General features: G+C 52.5%; 10 protein-coding genes across 10 annotated transcripts; 6 read left to right on the forward strand and 4 right to left on the reverse strand.

Annotated features, from left to right (window-relative positions):
* Positions 1-552: 552 nt before the first annotated feature.
* On the forward strand, positions 553-2,454 carry J4E88_002766 (uncharacterized protein; the record flags this gene model as incomplete). Its single annotated transcript, XM_049396424.1, has 1 exon — positions 553-2,454. One exon carries the CDS (start codon positions 553-555, stop codon positions 2,452-2,454), a length of 1,902 nt encoding a protein of 633 aa, XP_049257772.1.
* An 875-nt stretch (positions 2,455-3,329) lies between these two features.
* Positions 3,330-3,791, forward strand: J4E88_002767 (uncharacterized protein; the record flags this gene model as incomplete). The annotated part of the gene is made up of 1 exon (XM_049396425.1): positions 3,330-3,791. The coding sequence occupies one exon, from the start codon at positions 3,330-3,332 to the stop codon at positions 3,789-3,791; it is 462 nt and encodes a 153-aa protein (XP_049257773.1).
* A 939-nt stretch (positions 3,792-4,730) lies between these two features.
* Positions 4,731-6,075, forward strand: J4E88_002768 (uncharacterized protein; the record flags this gene model as incomplete). The annotated part of the gene is made up of 2 exons (XM_049396426.1): positions 4,731-4,939; positions 4,992-6,075. The coding sequence occupies 2 exons, from the start codon at positions 4,731-4,733 to the stop codon at positions 6,073-6,075; spliced, it is 1,293 nt and encodes a 430-aa protein (XP_049257774.1).
* A 129-nt stretch (positions 6,076-6,204) lies between these two features.
* Positions 6,205-7,689, reverse strand: J4E88_002769 (uncharacterized protein; the record flags this gene model as incomplete). Its single annotated transcript, XM_049396427.1, has 1 exon — positions 6,205-7,689. The coding sequence occupies one exon, from the start codon at positions 7,687-7,689 to the stop codon at positions 6,205-6,207; it is 1,485 nt and encodes a 494-aa protein (XP_049257775.1).
* A 1,555-nt stretch (positions 7,690-9,244) lies between these two features.
* J4E88_002770 (uncharacterized protein) lies at positions 9,245-9,682 on the forward strand (the record flags this gene model as incomplete). Its single annotated transcript, XM_049396428.1, has 1 exon — positions 9,245-9,682. One exon carries the CDS (start codon positions 9,245-9,247, stop codon positions 9,680-9,682), a length of 438 nt encoding a protein of 145 aa, XP_049257776.1.
* A 1,657-nt stretch (positions 9,683-11,339) lies between these two features.
* On the reverse strand, positions 11,340-11,810 carry ATG8 (ubiquitin-like protein atg8; the record flags this gene model as incomplete). The annotated part of the gene is made up of 3 exons (XM_049396429.1): positions 11,340-11,376; positions 11,429-11,661; positions 11,721-11,810. The coding sequence occupies 3 exons, from the start codon at positions 11,808-11,810 to the stop codon at positions 11,340-11,342; spliced, it is 360 nt and encodes a 119-aa protein (XP_049257777.1).
* Positions 11,811-12,855: 1,045 nt separating this feature from the next.
* On the forward strand, positions 12,856-14,189 carry HEM13 (Coproporphyrinogen-III oxidase; the record flags this gene model as incomplete). The annotated part of the gene is made up of 2 exons (XM_049396430.1): positions 12,856-13,119; positions 13,170-14,189. The coding sequence occupies 2 exons, from the start codon at positions 12,856-12,858 to the stop codon at positions 14,187-14,189; spliced, it is 1,284 nt and encodes a 427-aa protein (XP_049257778.1).
* A 359-nt stretch (positions 14,190-14,548) lies between these two features.
* Positions 14,549-16,746, reverse strand: J4E88_002773 (uncharacterized protein; the record flags this gene model as incomplete). Its single annotated transcript, XM_049396431.1, has 3 exons — positions 14,549-16,051; positions 16,101-16,502; positions 16,585-16,746. The coding sequence occupies 3 exons, from the start codon at positions 16,744-16,746 to the stop codon at positions 14,549-14,551; spliced, it is 2,067 nt and encodes a 688-aa protein (XP_049257779.1).
* An 806-nt stretch (positions 16,747-17,552) lies between these two features.
* Positions 17,553-19,007, forward strand: J4E88_002774 (uncharacterized protein; the record flags this gene model as incomplete). The annotated part of the gene is made up of 3 exons (XM_049396432.1): positions 17,553-18,111; positions 18,161-18,719; positions 18,767-19,007. 3 exons carry the CDS (start codon positions 17,553-17,555, stop codon positions 19,005-19,007), a joined length of 1,359 nt encoding a protein of 452 aa, XP_049257780.1.
* A 986-nt stretch (positions 19,008-19,993) lies between these two features.
* J4E88_002775 (uncharacterized protein) lies at positions 19,994-22,568 on the reverse strand (the record flags this gene model as incomplete). Its single annotated transcript, XM_049396433.1, has 3 exons — positions 19,994-20,528; positions 20,581-22,094; positions 22,308-22,568. 3 exons carry the CDS (start codon positions 22,566-22,568, stop codon positions 19,994-19,996), a joined length of 2,310 nt encoding a protein of 769 aa, XP_049257781.1.
* Between the last annotated feature and the right edge of the window lie 1,379 nt (positions 22,569-23,947).

Below are 23,947 nucleotides of genomic sequence, written 5' to 3' on the forward strand. Positions count from 1 at the left end.
CATCTGGATACTTGTGCGGGTATATCACGACTGCTCGAACCCAATGAGACCCCGGTGGTAAGGTCAGGTACACGTGCGATTTTCGAATCGCATCTTCATATTTATCTTGCATATTGTTCCTCACCTCACGCCTTGGCCGAACATCGAACTTCTTGTCGCTTCACCGTTAGCCACGCGCAAGGCGTATGCTTCACTACTTTCGCTGTCATCCTCGTTTTGCACTGCAAACAATCAATGTAAGCGTCCGCCTTTGCGCTCACGTGTCTATCTTGCAGGTCCATCTTCACAGAGAGTTTGACTCCTTCACATGTGGATGTGAACATGAACAAACTACCAACCGTCACCTTTCGCCATGTTAAAAAAGACGAGTACAACAACAGCAGGCCTTCAATGAACTATATCAACCGCTTCATCGATCGCTACTCTCCGACCCATCCGCCGCGCAACACTTCGCATCCCGCGCAGCCTCCCAACAGTCCCGCCACCTCTCCCCATCGTCACAAATCTCAGTCACACTCTCACCATCGGCGCAAACATCACCATCGCGAGAAGATGACATCCTTCAACGGCCCTTGGTCAGGCGATCTCGACGCGTTTAAGAAGTCGGTGCAGTCGATGCCAGATCAGTACAAGTCGTCCTTCGCTGCCGCTTCCAAGAGCACTCTCGAAAAGGTCTGCGACCCAGGTGTCCTTCACATCTGGGAGACCGACTCCGATATCGACAGCCTTCTCCAACTCACGTCGGTCATCGCCAAGCTGTGCGACCTCGGCGTGCGCAAGAATAAGGGCGCGAACGAAAGTGATGGCAGTATGCTGATCATTGCTGAAGAGAGTCGAAGTAGGAACAACTTCGGTCGCATCTGCCAGTTGATTGAGTATCTGACTGGAGCTGATGGCAAGAAGCATCTCGAAGGCACCGTGGCGGTGTTCAGCAAGATTGTCATAGTGAGGGGATGGGATAACGGCGTTCTATCTGGACAGCAGGAGGCGCTCGAGAAGACAGTGAAGAGAGTCAATACGGCTGTCGAGCAGGTACTGAAGATGGGCGGATTGAAGAAGATAGTCTGGCATCACGGCGCTGTACTGCACTTCCTGCTACAGTGGATCAACATGACAACATCTCCTCTACGATCCGCTTTATCTGCAATCACCATCACGGGGTCCCTCAACCTCGCAGACGGAATAGCACCTTCCGTCTCTGGACGAGCGAACAAACTGCCGGATCTCGAACGCTTGGAACAGTTCGCAAAGAAACTGGACATTCCTGTTGTCTTCCTCGATGCACCTAGTCAGTTGCTCAACTTCGAGTATCTGGGTACTTATGTGTACTATTACGCTTACTACATCAACACGTTCCTTCCTACCTCGCTGTCGCGGCCTCACCTCCACAAAGCGCAAGATGAGCTCGCTACCTTTGCATTCCGGCTTCGCGCTGCGAGTGAAGGCAGGTACGGCAGTGACGCAGTCAAGATGGTGCAGAAGCACCTCGATGCGGGTAAAGCGAAACACTGGGCAAGAATGTGCGTGAGCAAAGAAAACTATGAAAAGAGCAAGTGTCGTGCAGCCGGCAAAGACGAAGCCATACACCACGCTGTCCAGCTAGCCGATTCCCCTTTCGCCCTTCTAGCCCACGGCGCAGGCGTCCCTGCATTCGCCAGACTAGCAGTTGGTCCCGCCTCTGCTTCCGCGCAAGACTACTACACCGCAGCGCCCGTCAGTATCGCCTTCACTAAGTCGCAAATCCGACCCACCAGCCCAGCGACCCTCCACATCCTCATCCCGCAGTCCTCTCAAGATCTCGAGAAAGTCACGAACCGCGTTCAGGGCCTCATGATGGCCGTGCTAGAGCGCGTAAGACAGGAGAAAGGTAGCCCTGTGCTCGGAGACACGGAGAAAGGGATGTGGAATGCGGTTGTCAAGGCGTGTGAATGGGCGATTGGAGGATGCGACGAGAGTAAGATGCCCAAGGGTGTGGCGAAGAAGGTTGGATTCGTCAAGGGGAAGTTGAGGGAGGGGACTTGGGGTTTTGCGCTGAACCCACCGAAAGATGTGGGGAAGATGGCTACAACTAATGTGGCTGCGGTGGCTGCAATGCCGGAACCTAATCGAACATATGGGTTTGGGCAGAATACGCAGCAGACTAGGGGGTCGCACCTGGCATATAATGGGACTGAGCAGCAGCAGCAGATGCCGCAGCAAGGCTATGGAGGGGGAATGCCACAGGGGCCTATGCCGAGTCCTGTTCAGGGTGCTGCGTATGCTCAGCCGGTGCCTGGCCAGATGCCAGCGCAAGGTATGTACACTGGTGGTCAGGGTCAAGGTCATATTCAAGGTCAAGACTATGGTGGTGGTCACTTCCCTGGTGGGCAAAGCGCAGTGTTGCCGTCGCATCGTGGGTTTGAACATGGGGGAAGGGGCGGTGGATACCCACAGAGCATGGGCGGGCCTTGGTGATCTGGGTCACAACTTGACTGTACACAAATGGCACGATTGGATTTGCACACATAAATATACTGGTAAGAGTGAGCATGTTGATGTACTTGAAGTGGCTGCTCATGATGATGATGATGATGGGTTGATTTGAGAGCTAACCCGATTTGGTTGGATACAAAGATGGCTGGGTAATGACGTGTGTGGGCAAGCACCCACCGGGTCACGACGCGTCTATTTCGCTGGCGCGTCGTGCATCACAAATACATCGAAATATCTCGAGCCATGGCGTTACTAGAAGATCCTGGCGGATTTACAGCAGTCGACGCGCGCTGTCTCGCGCGAACGGTCTGCTCCTATTCAATCCGATGACAGTACATCCCATTCACGCTTCTTCACAAAACTAACCAAAATGCAATTTCGATGACCGGCGCGCACCAGACCAGGTCCCAATCCGAGTGAAGGGCGCATTACCTTCTTTGCAACCCTATGAACAGCCCATCATGGCGGCTACCTTCCATCTATTCCCCAAGCTACCTGCCGAACTTCGGGCTTCGATCTTGGGTTTCCAATTACAGAACGAGAAGGCTCACCGGGATGCTTAGCATGGAACGAAGACGAAGAAAAGACCTACTGTCACGATTACACTGCTGTGAGCGAGACTGTATCTTGGAAGAGGCTGGTTACCTTGGCGCGAAACCCCGTAGTCGTTTGTGAAATACTGAGCTTGAGGACCACATGTGGTTGCCAGGGGTGTGTTTGCTGCGCGCAAGTCAGGCTTGAGGGGAGTCACTTGCATGTGACGTCTATTTCGCAATCTCTAGCAATCATGTTGCTGCATATAATACGCCCGTTACAGGCGACAGAAGGTGAAACCATAACTGAGCCATCCGCACAACATGCCACCAAAGAACACGCCTCAAAAGAACGCTTCCAATGCAGGATACTCAAGCGAACACTCCCCCGACGAGCCAGACCAGGAAGTCCTATCCGATTTTGAGGAAGAAAGCTCATCTTCCAGTTCAGAGTCTCCACCCAAAGAGAAGCGAGTCACCACTTCCGAAGGCGAAGACGACGACCTTGTTACCGTGAGCAAAAATAGCACACCCAGTCCTACCGCAAGCACCATCCTGATAAGGTTTGAACTTGAGGATACTCTGCTGGCAGGTAAGATGAACGAGAAGTGGAAGAAGAAGTTGAGTGATACAGAGAGGGCGAAGAAGCTTCAGGGACTGCTGGATGAATGCACTGCCAAGAGGGAGGAGGGGGGAAGAGCGGCGGTGGAAGAAATGAAGAAGAGAATGGAGGAGGATGACGAAGAGGAACAATACGAGGGAAAAGGTAAGGGTAAGCAGGTCTAAAGGTACATCAACTTAGATGATGTATAGACAGCAATGTAGTCACTCTGTTGCATCGCTATCTACTGCAATGCGCGTAATACATGTAGGTCATCTCCGATTTAGCAGTCGACGTTGAGTGAGCCAAGATTAACATCTCGAGGAAGCCAATCCAGTCACATTCACCCATCACATATTGCCTTTCACTTTCACTTTCTTTGAGCTATCCTGTCCAAGGATCAATAAGCCCGTTTGGTGACAAGGTCCACAATGGCCAGCTCGACAATAGAACAAAGAGAAAGGCTACCCATTGTCGCCCGTGCAAACACAGTTCAAAAGAGATGGAAGAACTATCGACGCGCGGGAAGTCATCACATCCAAAAAAAAATCTTCATGAGACTATCGCAATCTCGCATCAATTCCTACATCATCTACCGTTATCGACTGCATTAGATCAACATGCCTCCGATTACGCGGCGCCAAGCAGCCACCGCCCCTATACATCTCCCTCCCGCACCTCCTCCCCGAAGCCATCGGTCTCGCTTGCCACGTGGAAGGAACCCTCGCAGACCTGCGATTACGAATGCAATTAGCAAAAGATGGCCAGAAGGCCGTCCCGACAAGCAGCCCCGCGGCATTGGCAATTCGGGAAACTCTTGCTACATGAATAGCGCTTTGCAAAACCTCGTCCATCTTCCAAAGTTCTGCAGCTGGATAAAGCAGCATAACGATGCAGCTCTGGGCGCGGATTGGACTTGTCGCACAAACGATCCGAATCGCCATCTACCGGTGAATCAAACGGAGGACCAAGTGCTCCTTAAGATGGGCGAAAGCATTAAGCAATGCGTAGCCTGCTTGGTAAAGGCTTTTGTCTTGGACTACTGGTCGAATGCTCGGGAAAATGGAAACAATCCTTCTATGAATTTTCCCCACACACGTCCTAGCGTCAAAGCGTTGAACGCCATGGCTAGACGCTGGTCCACTGAGCCCCCCAGCTCCTCTGGACTCACTAAAGCGCAGGGAGAATCAGAGAATGCTTTCATGAATCGAAAGCTTAACAAAGAAAGCGCCAGTGACCGCAATGGGCGCAGGAGAAATGCTGCTGGCCAGCAAGATTCCGATGAGTTCTTGATGAGGTTGCTAAATGCGTGTAAAGACAGTATCGATCCTGGGTAAGTACTCTCTTAACTCCACCCGTGTACAGATCACTGACTGTCTCAACAGTAATCACCAACGACTGGACGAGTTCAACTACCTCTTCACTCTGACCCGGCATGAAGAAATGCGGTGTACACATGGCAGTTGTACACACCTCCACTCCATCGACGACTACGACATCACCAAAGACCTTGGCTTCTCAAACGTCATGATTGCAAAGAATGGGCATAATCATCCTGATCTGCAGACTGCCCTGGCAGGCTCGACATGGCTGGACATCGAAGATATGCCGGTAACATGCGAAGCCTGCAATCATGCGGGAGATGTCAAGAAGTTCAAAACGATCGAAGCCGCACCCGAGCATCTTCGGATTAACCTGGAACTGAACACTTTTGACAAAAATGGTGACCAAGTATTCGACAAGGATGACCAAAGCCTGCCGATCAAGAATACGCATCCCATCATCATCCCCAACGAGCTCGATTTCACTGCACACGTTAGTCCTCCGTCTTCACAGCTCCGGTACAAGCTCATCGGCAAGATCATTCACTCCGGTAACCTCACACGAGCGGGTCATTATACCGCATGTGTGACAACCTGTCCTCGAAAAGGCAGACAGAAGAAGGACAGTCCACCACCAATAAAACACTACTTCATCAATGACGATCACCATCTCTTCCCTTTTCCAGGAACCGACATACACCCGCTCACTCATAATCCAGAGACCCAAGGTGGCACCGATTTTGAGGCCTCGACTCTGATATATGAAAGATTGCCCAATAGACCAGGGCCAGTTGCTGAGCTGTATGAGCCACCTGAGAGAACTGGCGTTGTCGGTGTCGTATGGAGGAAGGGGAAGAAGGAAGGGAATCAAGGTGAGAAGAGAAAGAGTGATGAAATAGAAGATGAGAAAGTCGAGGAGAAAAATACCAAGGAGACAGATGAAAGTAAGGGCAAGAAGGAGGCATCATATGTGCAAAGTCAGGAGCAGAAACCGAAGAAACGGTCAAAGACTTCCGAATCTACGGATCAAAGCTCTTCGGATACCCTCCGTCAGGCTTACAAACTGACAAAGATCCCCGGACCTTTGGACCAGCGCATTTGGACTGCCTATAGCCAGCTTGATGGTTTGTCGAAGACCCACTCCTAGGCTTTTGGATAAGCTCGCGTAATCTGTAACTATATTTTTATTGATTTAACTACGTTCACCCACCTCTCTTGTCGTTGCCTCGTTACGCTGAAATGGACCGGAAAGACCCAGATTCGCACCATGTATCCTCTACGCCTCATTTTCCCTCCTAACATCAGAGACAGACAGCTCAACAGTAACATCCTGTACAGGATCGAAGATACTACTAATCTGCTCCAGCGACAGGCCCTTCGTTTCCGGCACATAGAAGAAGATAAAGTTGATAACCGCGACCAATACACCAATATAGACCAAGTAGTATTTCCAAGCAATCTTGTCAATCGCCACGGGGTTCACGAATTGGTTGAAAGTGATAGACACGGCTTGCGATACCCAAAACACACTTGTGCCTTTGGTCCGGAGATGACTAGGCCAGATCTCGTTGACGTAGAGGATGGGTATGGGTGTCAGGCCAATGACGTAGCCCCCGAAGAAGAGGAAGAGGAAGACGATGACGGCGTAGCCTGCAGATGCGGAGCCAGTGGTTGAGTAGAGGGCTGAGCAGATGGTAATCAGCACCATGAAGACCAACATTAGGCTCGTGGAAGTTAAGAAGAGGCGGCGTCGACCGGCCTTTTCGCATAACAGTGCGGCTGCACAGGCTAAGAGCCAGACGTAGACTTGAAGCCCGCCGTTGATGCCTTGTTGGTGAAGGGAGTTTGTGATACCGACTGTTCGTAAAACCGGCGCCAAGTAGAAGCTGATGATCCCGTTTCCGACCCATTGAGTAGCTACGGCGATGACCACAGAAAGTACGAGGCGTTTGCGGTTGCCCGGTGTCGCAAGCAATGCCAACCAGCCAGTTGTATTGTTCTGAGCCTCAGCCGCCGTCGATGCGCACATGCGCGCGAACTCGGATGACACTAGCTCATCACCATCAAGTCCATTGGCATGGTATCGTATCATGATAGACCTGGCCTTCTCTTGTTGCCCGTGTCGTACAAGCCACCTAGGCGACTCGGGGCAGAACGTGATCAGACTCAGCTGCGCCAGTGACCAGAACAGCTGAATGGCTACTGGCAGCTTCCATGACCACGAACCCGGTATTCTCAAAGCTCCGTAAGACGCCCAAGCCGCAGTGATGGAGCCGATGAAGTAGCATGTGTTGAAGAGCGCACCTGCAACAGCCCTCTGGCGTGGATGTGCAAGCTCGACGAGTAGGGCGGAGGATGAAATCGTGTTGGAAATGCTCGAAAAGCCGACGAGTATACGCATCCCAAGGAATTGATCGAATCTTGTGCAGAATATCTGCCCCGTAAAGCCGGCTATCATTCCAATGTTGCCAAAGATGATGCCTACACGGCGGCCGTACTTGTCTGATAGCCAGGGTGCTGGAAAGAAAGCGGCGATGCATCCCATAGACTGAGCAGCGGTGACTAGTCCGAGCAGCTTCGGGTGGGAAAGTCCTTGGATATCTTGAAAGTATCTGGGATTGGCAATGAGATTGGAGATGAGGGAGCTGATGTAGCCGTTCGTTATGGCGCCTATGTAGCTTGAAAGGAGCAAGAAGTTGAGTTTCTTCATGCCCGGATCTTTCCACCACTGCGGATGCGTGTTGTTGGCCAAGGTATCCATCTTGAGGTAAGTAGTCGCGATGTTCGTCTCAGTTGGAGTTGGCTGCCAGTCGTACTGCTAGAAGCATATGTAGTTCCACACGGACAGAGTTCGGCACCTAGAAGGATATCTTAACCGGCGGATGTAAGACTTCTTTGACGTTTTCGTATCTGAGTGTCGGTGAAGCCTTAGGAATGATGATCGTCATGTTCCCGGTGCCGCGGTGTAACGTCGTAAGGTCAGGTGCTCACGATCCTAGAATTTACCATGACTCGTAGCGTCATGTACAACCAGCCATTCCCATGTGGCAGGAATCCCTTACCGCGGCGCGGTGATACTCTCCTGGAGGTTGGAGATATCGCCACTTCCGCCATGACTTCCTATTCGTCAAAACCCGCTAGGCAGGACCATCGGGCCAATCAGGACGATCCCGAACCCCCACTCGGGGAATCGGGATATCACAGTACGAACCTAGGAGCCTTCCAAAAGTGAGCTAGAATGCGTGGATTTCATGTCAGTACACCGACTGTCTGGCACACGTTAATATGCTTTCACTTACCCTGGACCCCGACCAACCAGCGTTGGGCTACGGGGGATGTCTTTGCGGCAACGAGTCCCATTCGTCGCTGTTGCGTTCCTTCGTAGCTTCGGAGGATTAATGAAGTAAGCGTCCAGGAACCGTCTTTGAGTCCGCTTAGACTTGATGCGGTCAAGCAAAAGGTAATGATGCCTGTACAGCTCTTCCAGTGGCCGCGTAGACAAAACCCGAGAGAAGAGCTGTACCCGCCCAAGTGTGTCGCCAATAGAGTCACCCACTCCCAGTGCCTTAGCGAAGAAACTGTCTGAACTGGTTCTTGTCGTACAACTGATTATCGAAGATACTTTTTGGCCTGCTCGTCACTCTCATGGCGGAGTCTTCCTCACTCATATCAGGTCCCACGCGATACTGCCCAGATGGGCCATCTTTAGAACGTCGAGGTACAGGCGGGCCGGCACTTCTCATCAGAATCAGCTTCGTGGAGTGCAGCGTCCATGAGCGTGGTCCAGGCACTGAAAAGGACGTCTTTGTTGCGACGGAGAAAGCATGTAACCTAACCATTGGTCAGTACTTCGGGAACGATTGGGAGTGCAAGATGAGGGCGGACTTGTGGTGGAGAGAGATCAGAGGTTTGCACAGACGCGGTACCTGAACAGGATCAGGTCAAACCGCTAGATAGGCAAGCGAGCCGATTACGGTTCATGACCATCAATCTCCAATCATACCAGATTTGAATAGCCTAAAGTAACAAGAAAGTGGACATCAGATACAATTTTCAGTGGAGTCGTTTCGTATATCAATGGTGAAGTTTGTCAGCCATCGAGTTTGTAATCAGGCCGAAGTTCAACCGATCACCTTCACAATTGAGCTGTACAGAGAGGAAATAAATGCTTAAGTACGTAGTACCCAGAGAGAACAATTTTCTCAAAGCTTGGCTACTTCACCCAATTTTATCGTCATTCCTCTACAATCTCAACTCAAATCCCCAGAAATTGCACCCGTCTTCACAGCTCAAACCACCACCATATCTACGGCAACATGTCCGCCCTTCTCGCCAACAAACCCCTCCTCGGCCCACTCGTCGGGCTCAACATCTGGACCTTTGCCATGGAAGCTCTTCTCTACAAACGAAGAATACCAGCCCTCTCCCAATACGATATCAGCTTCGACCCGGCAACCGTCAAGAAGCAAAAAGACGAAAAGCTACCGGCCTTCGTCAAGTGGCCTGCAGATAACTTCAACAACTTACTCGAACAACCCACTCAGTTCTACGCCGTGTTGCTGGGACTGAGCCTTTTGGATGTAAAGGACAAGAGGACCGTTGGTTTGGCGTGGGCTTATGTCGGCTTGAGATTCGTACACAGCATTATTCATGTTTCGACGAACAACGTCTCCCTGCGCTTTCCAGTCTTTGCTGCGAGTTCGGTTGCGCTTCTGGGACTCACGGCCGAGGCGGCATGGAAGCTTATCTTCTAGGGGATTTGGCTGTGGTGGTGATATTCGTGTCGGGAGGAAGATCTAAACAGATGTGGGTATCTGGAACAGGCCTAGCTGGAAGTGAAAAGATTTACTCGACTTTTGGCAATTGTACATCAGAAAAAGCATATTCGAGAGGGCTTTAAGCATATTTCCATGAAGCCTGTGACATTTCTTACAGCTTTCGCATCGTCAGAGCGAGTTTCATTAGTGTTGCGCCGTACGTGCTATTCCCCGCAGCCTCTGGGATGAGCTGTCACTTGATCTTTACGCCTGTTGACAAGCTGGGTACGACCAGACAGAAGATGATGACTATCGAGCATCTCTTATGGATGGCGTAGCGAAGAGGTGCCTATCCTCTGTGTAGTGAGACAGCTCTTATTGAACCAACTTTCCTCCTCTTGTCCATTGCGTAGTGGGGTATCGTAGTATTCGTCCTTGGTGGAAGTGCACCGCATGCAACTTTGTATGTCTTGCGTTTGCATCTCCCTATGACCTTCTCGTCCCACCTCTTTCTATTCCTTCTTGTATCTTCGAGCTCAAGCCTTCTTCTCCGCTTCAGTGCCCTGCCACGCCAGATTCCATCTCCTCTTCAGCACATCTATGCTCTCCTGTGAGGTCCGGCCCTTCTCTTTCTCCTCGCGATTTATCCGTGTGAAGGCAGCAGCGAGACCGATGGATATGGCGAAAAGAGGGTCGAGACTTCTGCGCGACTTGTTAGTCTCCAAGTCCAAGGTCGACGAGAGGGGAAGGCGCACTTTGATATGATGTACTGGGCCGCCATAACTGCGGGGTCTCAGAATAGTATTCCGGAAGTGATCCGATTGCGAACAGGTAGTGGGTTGTTTAGGCAACTACGATGGTTCTGCAGGTACAAGTTGGCAAGGACAGAAATGCACGGCGGTGTCTCGATCAACTTCTCCCAGATCGCGTCCATCAAAGATCCACTGCACCTGCATTTGCTGTGGTCCGTGCCTGCCGCCAGCTGGAGCTTCCCCACGCCCGCGGTCGCGCCATGCGGACTACTTGGGCAAGCACGCGTCAAAAGCCGCTTGGAAAGCATGTCATTGTTTCAGAAGGTGCTAGAACAGTTCAAGTCGCTCTGATTATCCATGTTGTGCATCCAGTCTGCATGCAGCTGGTTGTATGGAGGCGGTTAGGCGTCTGGTGAGGCGGGTGATGGCGTCATGGGTTTCAGCCCGGAGGAGCCGCAAGTCACGCTGCCTTGTCAGGTACAGATAGCGCTTCACGGGATACATGCGAGACGTCACAGATGGGGTCATGTGAAGACAGTCGTCTTGGATTAAGTCTGGTGCATTTGGGCTGAAATGTGATGATCAAGCTACAGGTACAGCGCAAAAGAGAAAGCCAATCTGTCCGACCGCCACTCGTCATGTCCGTGGAGCTCCATCTCCAGCGGAGTGCATTCTCGCTGTCTTGCGCTTGATCCGCCTCATTCTCAGATGATGTTTGCCTAGTGCTGAGTGCCGAGGAGTCTGCCGTCGCACCAAAGCGCTGATCAAGAATACCGATCCATCACCCAGCCCGTGTAGTGTTGCCATGAAATAATGAAGAAACCCGTGATCCGATAACGCCTGTGAGTTCGCCGCGGCCTTGATAACCGATAGATAAGGGGATGCGGGATGGAGCGAGCTCCCTAGATGGCCTCGCCGAATGTGTTCTCGCCGGAGTACCTATAAGGTTGTTAGCAGCTGCATCGCGGTGCGCGGCGAAGGGATTACGTACGTAATGTACAGGAAGCCATCCTCATCCTTGTGCTCCTCATATATCGAGCTCATGAGCGCGGCGGTAGGCGGCAGAACCTCATCAACGAAGATGAAGATGGCCTTCTCAGGTGACAGCTTGATGCGCTTACGGATCACGTAGACGAACTGTCCGACGGTCAGGTCGGCGGGTACCAGGTACTTCTTCTTGTCGATGGTCGCGATGTCCGACTTCTCGACCTTCTCGCAGATGACCTGCGCCTTGTTAGCTACGGTCGCAGTGAGGGAGATGAACAGGCAGGAGGCAAACGTACGGGAATGCGGTCGTTGTACTTCTGGCGAATGCGCTCCGCCTCGGCCTTGCGCTTCTCGAACGGGTGCTCGTCCTTGAACTTGGAACGCATCTTGGATATGTGTAAGAGTGATGGGTAGTGTATGTGAGTGTGTAGAGTGAGCAGGCGGGAGTTTTGTCGGTGGTGCGGGTGGAGATGTAGGACGCTGAGGGTGCGGGCGGTGTGGGAGTTTAAGGGCAGGCAGCAGAGCGGGGCGAATCACTTCCAGCCTTACCTAACCAACGCCCAAGTCAGTCACCATCCATGCACATGCCCTATGCAACAGACGACCAACGCTTCACGCGCCAGCCAAGTGCTCTCTGGGAATCAGAGACAGTGCAATCAGCCCTCTTTCGTCATGCGAATGCAGCCCTTTTCACCCGTGAAGAGCGACCTGGTCCTCGTCCATGGCTGTGCTGACCGCTTCGCCCACCAAGTCACTTGCGAAGCTCCCATGACCTGGGTCTCCCGGACGCATTCAAGGTTGAGTCATCCATCGACTTGAGCACCGCCACTGTAGGCACGCGCCGTGACGCTATCTTGAACTTGACGTAGGCTGCATCATTCCATCGTTCGAAGTCGACGCGTTGGACACGCGCGTTGGCAGGCATGTAGCGCGTCCGACCACCTTACCGCTCATAGCAACGTAGCTATCTCTTCAGACGCCCTCTATGACAGCGCGAACGAGTACCTCTTGTGCACCGTGAGATGCCCGTCAGGATACTGGGTAGCAGTGCGCACCCTACCTAGCGAGTACCGCCAACGAACCCTCGCTACCCGCATGCTGCGCGTCTACAGATAGGTCCATATGTGTCTTTGAGCACTCAGCCCGTCAAAAGCCGAAACCAGTACAGCTCAAAGTAAGCGCTTTCGCGCGTCCTCACCTTCGTTGTCTTTAATGGCAAGTTTGCCGTATTTGCATGATGCAGGTACCGATACCGCTAGTAGGAGTACCGAGGAGCTCCACTGATGATGCGCCCACCGTGGTGTGATGGACGACAACTTTCCAAACCACAGACTTTCTCCCACAGACTTGACATAAATCAATTCGCGACTATCACACACCTCCAATGATTTCCACGCGGTGAACGTCTTCTCAAGATTCCACACGCCCGCCATGCGTCCATTCCGATCTTCCCTCCGCATCTCAAGAGCTCTCGAGCTCCCCCACAGCCATGCGCCGCAACCAACACTACGGCCGTATCACATCTGCAATAGACAATTACACGCTTCACCAAGACGCCGCCTAGACCTACCCTCAGGCAAGAAACCGGAGAAGCCGGATCCTTTGGAAGAATGGCGTAATCCTCCACCGAGCAAATGGCCGAACAGGATACGGTTGCTATTTGTACCCTTCATTGGGGCCTTGGTCTACTCCATGGTACACAGAGACCCTGAACATTGCTTTGAACCTTATTGACCATGTCACAGTGGACGGACGATACGATCAAGACCGAAGCACCCACCATCGCCGAGAAGGATGCCCTGCTCAAGCGTGAGAATGGCGTCTCGGAGCAATCACCCATGCGCCTCCGAATGGAGCAGTTCATAAAGCAAAACCAGAAGGAAATCGTGGCTGAGCTGGAAAAGGTCGACGGCACTAAGTTCAAGATCGACACATGGCAGCGACCAGAAGGCGGTGGTGGCATCACTTGTATCCTGCAAGACGGCAACGTGTTCGAGAAGGGAGGCGTGAACACCTCAGTCGTATACGGGCGCTTGCCTAAAGCCGCCATACAGAAGATGCGCGCCAACCACAAAGCTCTCGACCCCAACGTCGACTCGCTCGAGTTCTTCGCCGCAGGCCTATCCATGGTCCTTCACCCCCACAACCCCAACGCACCGACCGTGCACCTCAACTATCGTTACTTCGAGACCGCCGACGAGCTAGGCAACACAAACGCATGGTGGTACGGCGGTGGCTGCGATCTCACACCCTCCTATCTCTACGACGAAGACGCGATACACTTCCACGGCGCTATCAAGCAAGCCTGCGACAAGCACGACAAAGCATACTACCCGCGATTCAAGAAGTGGTGCGACGAGTATTTCAGCAACAAGCACCGGGGCGAGACACGAGGTGTAGGCGGCATCTTCTTCGACGATCTCGACGAGACGGAGAAGGATCAGGAACAACTATTCTCATTCATTCAGGACTGCTTGTCCGCTTTCCTGCCTTCCTACCTGCCCATCATCAACAGGCGGAAGGACATGCCCTACACGGACGAGATGAAGCAGTGGCAGCAGATCCGTAGAGGACGCTATGTCGAGTTCAACCTTGTGCACGACCGTGGAACGGCTTTTGGTCTCAACACACCTGGTGCACGGGTCGAGAGTATTCTCATGAGTCTGCCTCTTACGGCAAGGTGGCAGTACATGCATGAACCTGCAAAGGGTAGCAGAGAGGAACGGTTAATCGAAGTCCTCAAGAGTCCGAAGGAGTGGGTGTAGAAAGCTGGGACGTGGACTTGTACATAGATGTATCATGGCAATATATACGAGTCGAAGTAGGAGACGTCCATGTATTGAATTATGTGATTGCTACCATTGATTACCGTCAATGGAATCTACGTAGAAGCCCAAATATTATGTGGCCGTGTCAAAATGTACAGAGTAGTTGAGATTTAATGACAGGTGAGGCTATGCACTACAACCCACTTTGCCTTGACCGAACACACGCAGATGTTTGCATGTAGGCCTCTGAATCAGTTGACAAATCGCTCAACGCCACGCTATGCTGCAAAAGCCCACCATCGTTGCCTTTTCTGAAAATTGGCCAAGCATCAACGGCTCAAAGTAGAGACTGATGCCTAATAAGCCCTAACCTTCTTTCCCTCCCCATTAACACCAAGATCTGCCTTCCTCTTTCCAAGTACTGAGTCAGGCGTGCCTGGCGCCTCAATACCAACACCCTTGCCATAAACCTCCTCAAAACAAGTAGCATGGTATATCTTACCACCCACGCTTACGGCATCCATCCATACAAAGTCGTTGGCCTCCACATTCCACTGCGTCTCGAATTTGTCCTGGCAGATGGGGCACGGTGCCTGCTGTAGTATGACGTCTTGTGGTACGCTCACATAGCGATCCTTGGCCTGTTTCTTCGGTTTAGCACCACCAGCACCAGACGAACCGTCGTTGGACTGGTTAGGGGCTGTCTCGTCGACTTCGCGGTACTCGATCCACTCCTTTTCAGGAATGTACCAGCTGCGGTGTACACCTCGCTTGGCGGCATCTGGGTCCTTGACTTTGAAATGCCAGTCCATATGGCGTGCTTTCTTCTCTTTGCCTTCGGGTGTGCTCTCAAAGCGACGGCCACATGTGGCGCAGATGTTGGGCTTGGCTTCGTAAAGGCGGGAGATGAGGTGAAGACGAGGCTTCTTCATTGACGCCGTGGTGAGCTCGATCTGTTCCATCAAGCTACCCGGCGCAAGTGGCTGTTGTGTGGCCGGCTGGGAGTGAATTGGCGTTGGGTTTGCAGGTATACCACCAGGTACACCACCCAGAGCTTTCAAAAGCCACTCGGCGGATCCAAGGGCTGGAGCCGCAGCAACAGGTTGTGGTGGTAACTGAGGAACGGGAGTGCTCTGCACAGGCGTGGGTGGCATTGAGGGCGGCACGGCACCAGGTTTGCTGAACTGCGCAAGCAGAGCAGCGAGATTGGCAGTCGGTGTCGCAGACTGAGTGGGCGGGGGGACCTGAGGTGCCGGTACTGGAGTCGAGACTGGGGGCGGGAAGCCTTGGAATGGCATCTGAAAGGGGGCTGAGGCAGGCACTGAGTTTGGTTGTGCTGGGGAAGACACACGTTTGAGTAGCTCTGCCAAGTTCAAGGCCGGTGGATTCGGGGTTGGTGCGGGTTGCGGAGTCGATTGTGGCGGTGGTCGGAAGCCTGCCAGAAGTTGCGCGACATTCGGCGGAGCGCTGCTCGGAGGTGCACCCATCGGAGAAAAGTTAGGTGGATAGCCTTGGGGCATTGCCTGTTGTGGTGGGTACACTGGCGTAGAAGGAGCAAAGGTCGGTGTTGGTGCTGGTGGAGGTGCTAATGCTCGGACCTGTTGACGTACGGCCTCTAATTGTTGAGGAGGCAACGTCTGTGTGTCCAGGATCTGCTTGAGGGACAGGAGTGCTGACAACTTTGTACGTAGAGCAGCGTCAGCTGGGTTATGCGCGAACATGTTCTGTGTTGTGCTGATGAGCTGTGTCAATTCCACCTTCAAGTCGGCAAGATCAACAGACGACATGGGCTGAGGCTGCTGGTATACAGGTGGTGTGGATGCGTGTGATGGTGGATATTGAGGTGTCGGGGGTTGTGACTGGAAGGTTTGTTAGCAAGATTGTCTGAAGATGGTGTTGAAAACTTACCGGTCGAGCACGCGGATCATTGGGAGCGGCATAACGTGGTCCAGTTTGCGGCGGCGTGGATGTACCCCTCCAGGCGACATTAAGTGATGGAGGACGAGGGGGAAGCGCGTGTTGCGGCCGGATCTGTTGCTGAGCTGCGCGGAATTTAGCCAGTGCATTCTCGATGTCCTGTGTCACGTCGGCTTGAAACACAGGGCGAGGGTCCATCGACTCGGGCACAGGCATCTTCCACGTCCTCAGCAAGCCTTCCATGTTCTTGCGTGTGTTTTGATCCATCACGAGATAGGCGTCCATGAAGGTTCTGTAAAGGTTGCGACCAATGTAGACGGTGTATGGCGTGCCAACATTCTTGACAATCGAATCAAGGACGTAGAGGGCTGGAAGCTTCCATTCGGGGCGAGTCTATGCCATGTCAGTCACCGGTGGATAAAGTAAGTTTGAACTGAATGATAGAGTTGTTAGTCTACACGGTTCCAGGACGTACCGATTGGATATGCTTCTGAAGCTCGTTGGATATGGCTTCCGCATACTCTGTGTTTTCTTTGGCGATGAGGGTTAGATTGCTAATCTCAGGTCTGCTGTTCATCCTCAAATCTTGCAGGGCATCCCGAAAGTCGGCAGCCACTTCAGCAGCTGACACAGACATGATGGGCAAGAATATCTGGGGTTAGACAAGAGGGGATGTGTGCTGTGTTAGAAGACGTGAAACTTGCGCGCAAAGGGCAGGGTGAGCGGCTGACTCTGCGGTCGGGGAGTCGCAACGCTGACGATGTCGATGCCAGATGAACAAGATAGACGATATGCTTCCTCGCTCTCGACGAACACACGTAATGACAGTGCTTGTGTTGGATACTAGCTATGGCCGCGCCAATGACGCAGTGTGAAGACTGCGCCGGTACAGCTAGGCAGTAACAAACTCGCTCTCCTCCAGCTACTGCAATCCTCCTTCTGTATGTATGCCCTTCCCCCTTCAAGCCAACAATGAGGCGGTGATGCGCAACTGCGGACGTGTCGCAATAGAGACCCAAAGTGACTCAGGTGCTGCGACGACGGCGGCGCCTAGTAGGGTGTCGTCTAGGATGAGCCTCGTCAGTTTCGAAGCTGATAAACAGCGTCGAGTAGACTCTGTGAGACGTTGTCGGGGTTGTCGTGATGGTGGGGGCCTGAGGTTGGTGGTCAGGCGAGTGATTTGTAGGAACAAAGGTGGAGGAGCGGCTGCGGTCTTTGACAATCGCGAACCAGCCGCGCCCCCATTTGCCAAGCCCGGGTCCGGCAAATAGTATCACCGCGCGTCATGGCCGTCGCGCTCCCTTGAACTTTCCTTGACATCTCTCGATCGACGTTCGCGCCTGGTCCACCTTTACCGCGACAAGTCACTGTTAATCGATCTCGCATCCTCCGCGCTTTCTCACGGATACCCCGACTTCGACGAACCAGGCCCAAACAGCCAGCATGGAGGACGTTGAGTTCAACCGATCGCATTCGAGGTCGCCGTTACCAGCGGCTGGCAACGACCCAGCTGATCCGCTGCGCCCCGAAATCGACGAGGAGAACGCTACCCCGAACCCCCCTATCGGTGATCCAGACCAAGATATGGAAGTGACAGAGGACCGACCCGGCGAGATGCCTGACCAGGACGACATCGAGGCTGGCTTGTCAGACAACGAGTCGGTGCTTTCTGAGGCGCTAGACGATGACCAAATGGACGAGCAGTTTGGCGATTTCGATATCAACAATGTGGCTATTGACGAGCGCCCGGCGCAAGCGATCGACGAAGACAACGTCAAGCAGATTGGTGTACACAAGCGAAAGCGCACTGCTGCTGAGGGTGAAGAGCCAAAGAAGAAGAAAAAGAGGGCTGAAAAGCCTCGCCGCAAGAAGAACAAGGATGGCGACGATGACGGTGATATTGCAGAGGGTGACAGGCGAAGCAAGCGGTCCAAGAAGGCAGGCAGGGTCCGAGCCGCAAGCCCAGAGGGCGATCCAGACGAGCATCTGACTCCGGAAGAACGTACGTACGACCATACCTAGATCATCATATCTACTAACTGTGACTTTAGGACGAAAGAAGCAGCTTAATGCCCAAATCGACAGCATCGTTAGCACCAGCTCGAACCGCCGCCGCAAGAAGGATGGCATTGACCTTGAACAAATGGCCGACCAAGAGATTGAGGAGATGCGCCGCCGTATGGCAGCTGCCGCCGAAGCCGACAACGAAGGTCGAAAGCGCAACGAGCCTGCACGGCACAAGCTCAAACTTCTGCCAGAAGTCACCGCCCTCCTGAACAAGAACACACTCAGAGATACTATTGTGGACCCCGAAGTGAACCTTCTCGAGTCGGTGCGCTTCTTCTTGGAGCCCCTAAGCGACGGTAGTCTTCCCGCGTACGACATTCAGAAGGATCTCATGGCCTCATTAGCCAAGTTGCCCGTCAACAAGGACACGCTTGTCGCATCTGGCATCGGCAAGGTCATCATGTTCTACATCAAGAGCAAGAAGCCCGAGTTGACCATCAAGCGACAAGCCGAGCGCCTCTTCACAGACTGGACGCGTCCCATTCTTAGGCGGACAGACGACTACCGCAAGAAGGAGTTTGCTCAGGCCGACTACGACCCGAGGTATGTACTGCGCCTTCATATTTCGCTATATATGCTAACAACCCTAGCCAAATCAAGACTACCGACAGGTCCGCTGCCAGCAGCCAAGCTGCCGCCTACGCAGCCAACCGGAAGAAGCAGCTCGAAGCCCCCAAGGCATTCCAGCGTGCCCGCATGGAGTCTGGTCCCACTACGTATACCATTGCGCCCAAGAGCAACGTTGTGTTCAACGAGAACGCACGCAGTCGTTCGAGCAACGTGGATATCATGAAGCAAATCAGGGGTGGTCGCAGCGGAGGCAGGCGCTGAGCTGGGTCTCACGACGCCATTCACATGTGGTTTGCGTTTTCTTTTCTGTTCGGCTTTAGACGAGGTCATTGATTCCGCTGCTCTGGACGTCACATTGGTACTCTGATATACTCTTGGGGTCTACGCATGGTAAAATTGCATAGCGGGCGTTACTTGCAGCTTCAGAGTTGGTGTGCGGGTTAGCCAGCTTCTTGTACACTATTGAATGCAGTATTTTTCTTCTGAACGTAACCTGAGTGCTGTCATTCCCTGCGTTGACCTAGTACCCATGCTCAGCACGTACTGGCCAAGGTCGTATTAATAATTCGAAGTATGGTGTACCCTAGCTATGACATCTCCTTACAGGATGAAGATATGATAAGAGACACTGCCCATGCTAAGGAGGACTCTATGCAGGCTCTCTGCCCTGGTGTGGCCTCATGACAGTCCTGCGCTGGAACCTCCTCGATCTTCGCACCCCGCCAAAGAGAAAGATTTTGACCCTCTAGCAAAACGCAAAAAAATGCTTCTATCACTCTTGCGCCATGTTCTACAGTCTGCAGAGAGCAAAAAGAAGGGAATTTTCCGACACCGGGAATCTGAATCGTTGTTAGAGGAGATCGAACTGAGGGGTAATCGCAGAAGCTTACCGAACCCGGGCCTTGCCGGCACTGAACAGTGAACTGACTCTGCAGATGAGAGCGGCAAATCCTAGCCACTAGACCATATCGGACGTTGATTGGATGAGAAGACGAGGAATTGGTGTGAATATGAAGTTTGGGAAAGATTGGTCATGTGGTGGTGGAGTTAAGGGGTGGAAAAATTTGTATACAGGAAAAGCCCCACTAAGTACAATCCAAAAGGCGAAATTTCATACTCCGACCATCCCCTAGGCAGCGGCATAGAGCACATGATGTACCGCACTTGTGGTTGGGATGGTACCGTGGTTGCTGTTGAAAAACAAAAAAAAAATCGACCGAACCAGAGGACACTTGATACAATCTAATCTACAACGAAATATCTAGATCAAGACCGAGACTACCGATCCTGAACACGTTGACGGTGTCTGCAAAGGTGCTGTTGTTGTCCTTGTTGTCCGCTAATTCTACGCCGTCGCGCGTGATAACCTCAGTGCTACCCACAGTGTTCACGTTGTAGAGATTGATGTCGTACGTGTTGCGGCCCCCTTCGATCGACAGAATGGTCGACTGGCACTTCTCGTCTTCGGTAACCCGCGAGCAGTTCGTCGAGTAGTTGTTGAAGAAAGAGTACAGGCCTATTCCGTAGCCGAGAATGTTGTTGCTGCGGAGGATGCGCAGACCCCAGCCGGATGCCGTGCTGGTGGATGAAGAGTTCGTTCCATTCAGAGGCTTGTGTGTGAAGACTGGGTCAGACAGCGCTGGGTTGTTTGGGAAAGGGAGGGTGGCATCGGGGTTGGGCTGGTAGTAGGCTGTCTCCGTTTGGATCTGGCCCATGAAGACGTTCTTTGTGTCGACGAATTGATATTCGTAGAGAACGTGGTGCTCGACTGCGGTGCCGGTCCTGTGATAGCATTAGTGACTGTTGGCGAAACTACAAAGGTTGGAAAACTCACAGCCATATCCTCCCGTTGATACTCTCAACCAGCAGACCACGGCCAGCATAGAGAGTGAGCTGGCCGTCGCCGTCGAGGTCATGGTCAGAGGTCCACAGCCAGTTGTTCTCCATGTACAGGCCTGCACTGAATTTGGTGAGGTGCATAGTCATGTAGGATACAATGCATTCCTCCTTCAGATTGGCCGCAGTGGTCGTAATGTTAGGCGTTGTTCCACACTGCTTGACTTGCTGGTCTGATCCCACGAATCCTCCGATACGTGCATGCACATCCCAAAGACCAGCAGGCTCGTCGGTATAGGTACCAAGATTGTACTCAATCAGAATGGCACCAGCCTGCGCGCCCTTTGTGCTCACGAAGAGATCGGACAACTCCACTCGGCCCTGTTCGCCTGGTCGGGCGATCTGCACAACTGGCTTGGGATTGGCCATGTCGTTGAAGTAGGGGCCAGAGGAAAGAATTACAGAGGCAAGAGCCTCTCCAATGATAGTGGCACCGGGAGGGATGTAGATTGTAGAGGTGACCACATAGAAACCGGCGTCGATGAAGAGGATCTTCCCCTCGGCGTTGGCTTGGAGGATCGCGGCGTTGAGAGCATCGGTATCGTCGGTTCGACCGTTTCCAGTGGCACCAAGATCACGAGCGGAGAGGAACTGCGACAGGGGAACATCGCCATACTGAGGCTTCGAGCGCTCGTAGTATTTGCCATCCGCACCCAACAGTTCTGTTGGGCGCTTGGTTGGGTCAATAGCGCCGCGCACCTCTACGGGACCTTGAGGCAGATATTGGTGACCGTCAGCCCAAGCTTCGATAGTCGAAGCACCAGAAGATCCTGCTAGGTATGTTCCGTTGGGTCCCGCTACAGCAGTACGGACATTGTCGAGTTTGATATTCTCCAGGTAAAGGGATCCGGCAGCAGCAGGCTCGGAGTTCTTGGTCCTGGAGGTAACGATACCAATCGGGGTGTTTGTGATCTCGCTGTCAAAGAAGGTGATTGACCCCACATTGACTGCAGAAGGGCCACCGTTGGTCATATTGAGTCCAACCTGGCAGTTGTTGATAGAGACAGACTTATACGTCCAGCCCCAATCCCACAGCTGCTCGATAGCAGTGGTGACATGGTTGAACGTGATGTTACGAGTGGTGAATTGCTGGTTTCCGACGATGAATCCCTTGTTTCCACCGTTGAAAACGAGGTCAGTCATGAAACCACCGGATCCTGCTTCAACGAAGAGACCTTGGTGTTGCGTTCCGTTTTCGACATTCATGTTGAAAATCACGTTCTGGATACTCGTCGCCTGTGCAGTTGGCCAATGGATTCCGGTGGGTGAATCCTTAGCCGACATTTTTGTTGTGTCAATGATGAGGTTCCGAATCTGGCGGAAGAAGGTGACCGTAGGACCGAAACCAAGTCCATTGTCGCCGTATAGAGAGCCGTCGATCAGGCCGAAACTTGAGCCGGAGAAGTTGGACGCAGCCTGGATGGTAGGAAGACAGTTTGGGTTTCCGATGATCTTTAATGAGTCAGTCACAACGTTCCACACCTTTCACAAAAGTGCCCGATCCCAAGTAAAATCCGACATGTTGCATGTACCCTACAAGTATGCACCACATCTTCATCTGTATGTAGATGAGTCAGAAGTCAGTGTAACTTCTAGGGTACGCTTCCTTTTTTTACTTGGCTGACTTTGGTGATCCCATCTTGATTGCACTAGAGGTGTTCATACCTGAGTATAGTAATAGTCGATGATAGCACTCGAGATCTTGTATGTACCACCTGGAAAGTACACAACAGCAGGCTGATTAGTAGAACTCCCGCAAGTCCCAGGCGCACATCTGCCACCATATGAGATCGCTCTCTGGATAGCGGCAGTATCATCATGGACTCCATCGCCGACTGCGCCAAAAGACTTGACATTCCGGAAGACGGTGTAGTTGCCAGGGTTCGGATTGTAGCTAGCAATGCCCTGGTGTTTGATATTTTCCATCCAGTATGGAGCACATGACGCATCCTGATCTACAGATTGGCGAGGTCTTGCGTGGGGATGGGCGTGGCGGGGCGCGAAGTGTAGGTTGGAGGACCCATGGACATAGCCATTGTTGGAAGGAGCGGACAGCGCGATTGCGCAAGAAGAGTACAATGCCAACACAACGGAAGATGCGGAAAGCAACATCTTCGATAAAGAACGTAAAGAGCGACGGGAAAGTGAACAACAGAAGTTGAAGGCCGTCAGACTTCCGCAACATCACATATTAATACAGCACGAGTAGGGGCGGATCTTTTGTCGCCCCTGTCATCATTTGGGGTCGTTGTAGGGCCGATCGACCGCGACTACATCCGGCGATCAGCCATGCGTATTTGCTTCGCTGATTGGGCACGCAGGCTGCGCGGTGCATTGCTGTTCGGGCTCGGATCGGAATCTGTGGCGTTCTTGTTGACGGCGTGTTTAGAAGATCTGAAACACTTAGTTCACCGGTTCGCAACGGATCATTGCAGCGCCAGCTAGCCCAATGTTAGCTTTCGCAATCAAACCATATACCAATTCCGGAGTCCTGGATGGGGGCGACACAGATTGTACGACCTGCACGTTGGGCGCATGATGCCTCCACGGACTGCGGGCACGCGGGTGCATTGTTGAGTCTCGGCCTCCTGCGTTAGCCTCGCAATGAATGGAAAACCATCACTTCATCTGAGGCAACGCTAACCGCATAGCTACATATCGGAAGAACAAGTACATACGTTAGAAGCCTACATTGTTCTTAGAAGTTGTAACCTGCGAGTTATATGCTGTTGTAGGCCGCTAAGTGTACTCGCACCTGCCTGTTCATTCTATCTCGCCCCCAGATTTCGGCAGGTGGACGTGCTTGCGGGTTTATTCCCGGTAATTCGACATCACCGCGCCACGAGCTTCACTGACCTGGTTCCGTGCCCTGTGTAGGTTCAAGACAGGGGCACCTTATACGAGGGAAAACCGAACACCCTGGAGCCTACATTAAAATGAAAACATGCAGTATAGGTGACCCAACGTCAACGTAGGCTCCAGGGTGTTCAGTTTTCACTTGTATAAAGTGGGGGCGAGTGCACGTTGTTATATACAACGAGATCCCATAGGAAGGAGCATGTTACCAGAAATGACAGCATGTAGAAATGACAGATTTGGGGGTTGAAGAAGGAGATGCGCCTTTGATTCAGCCTGGGGCCTGGTCTCGGTTTGGGCTGGTCATCGAAGTATTGGAGGTTGCCAGATTGGGAGGTTGAAGTTGGGGATTGATAGAATTCGTGTCAGCTCCAAAGAAAATATGTCAAGGGTATGCGGGTTGATGAGTGAACAGCATGTCCATTCGAGTGTACATCGGTCCGTTTTGC

Source organism: Alternaria novae-zelandiae (assembly GCF_023758075.1).
Source record: "Alternaria novae-zelandiae strain BMP 2774 chromosome Unknown scaffold_4, whole genome shotgun sequence".
NCBI classification, from domain to species: domain Eukaryota; kingdom Fungi; phylum Ascomycota; class Dothideomycetes; order Pleosporales; family Pleosporaceae; genus Alternaria; species Alternaria novae-zelandiae.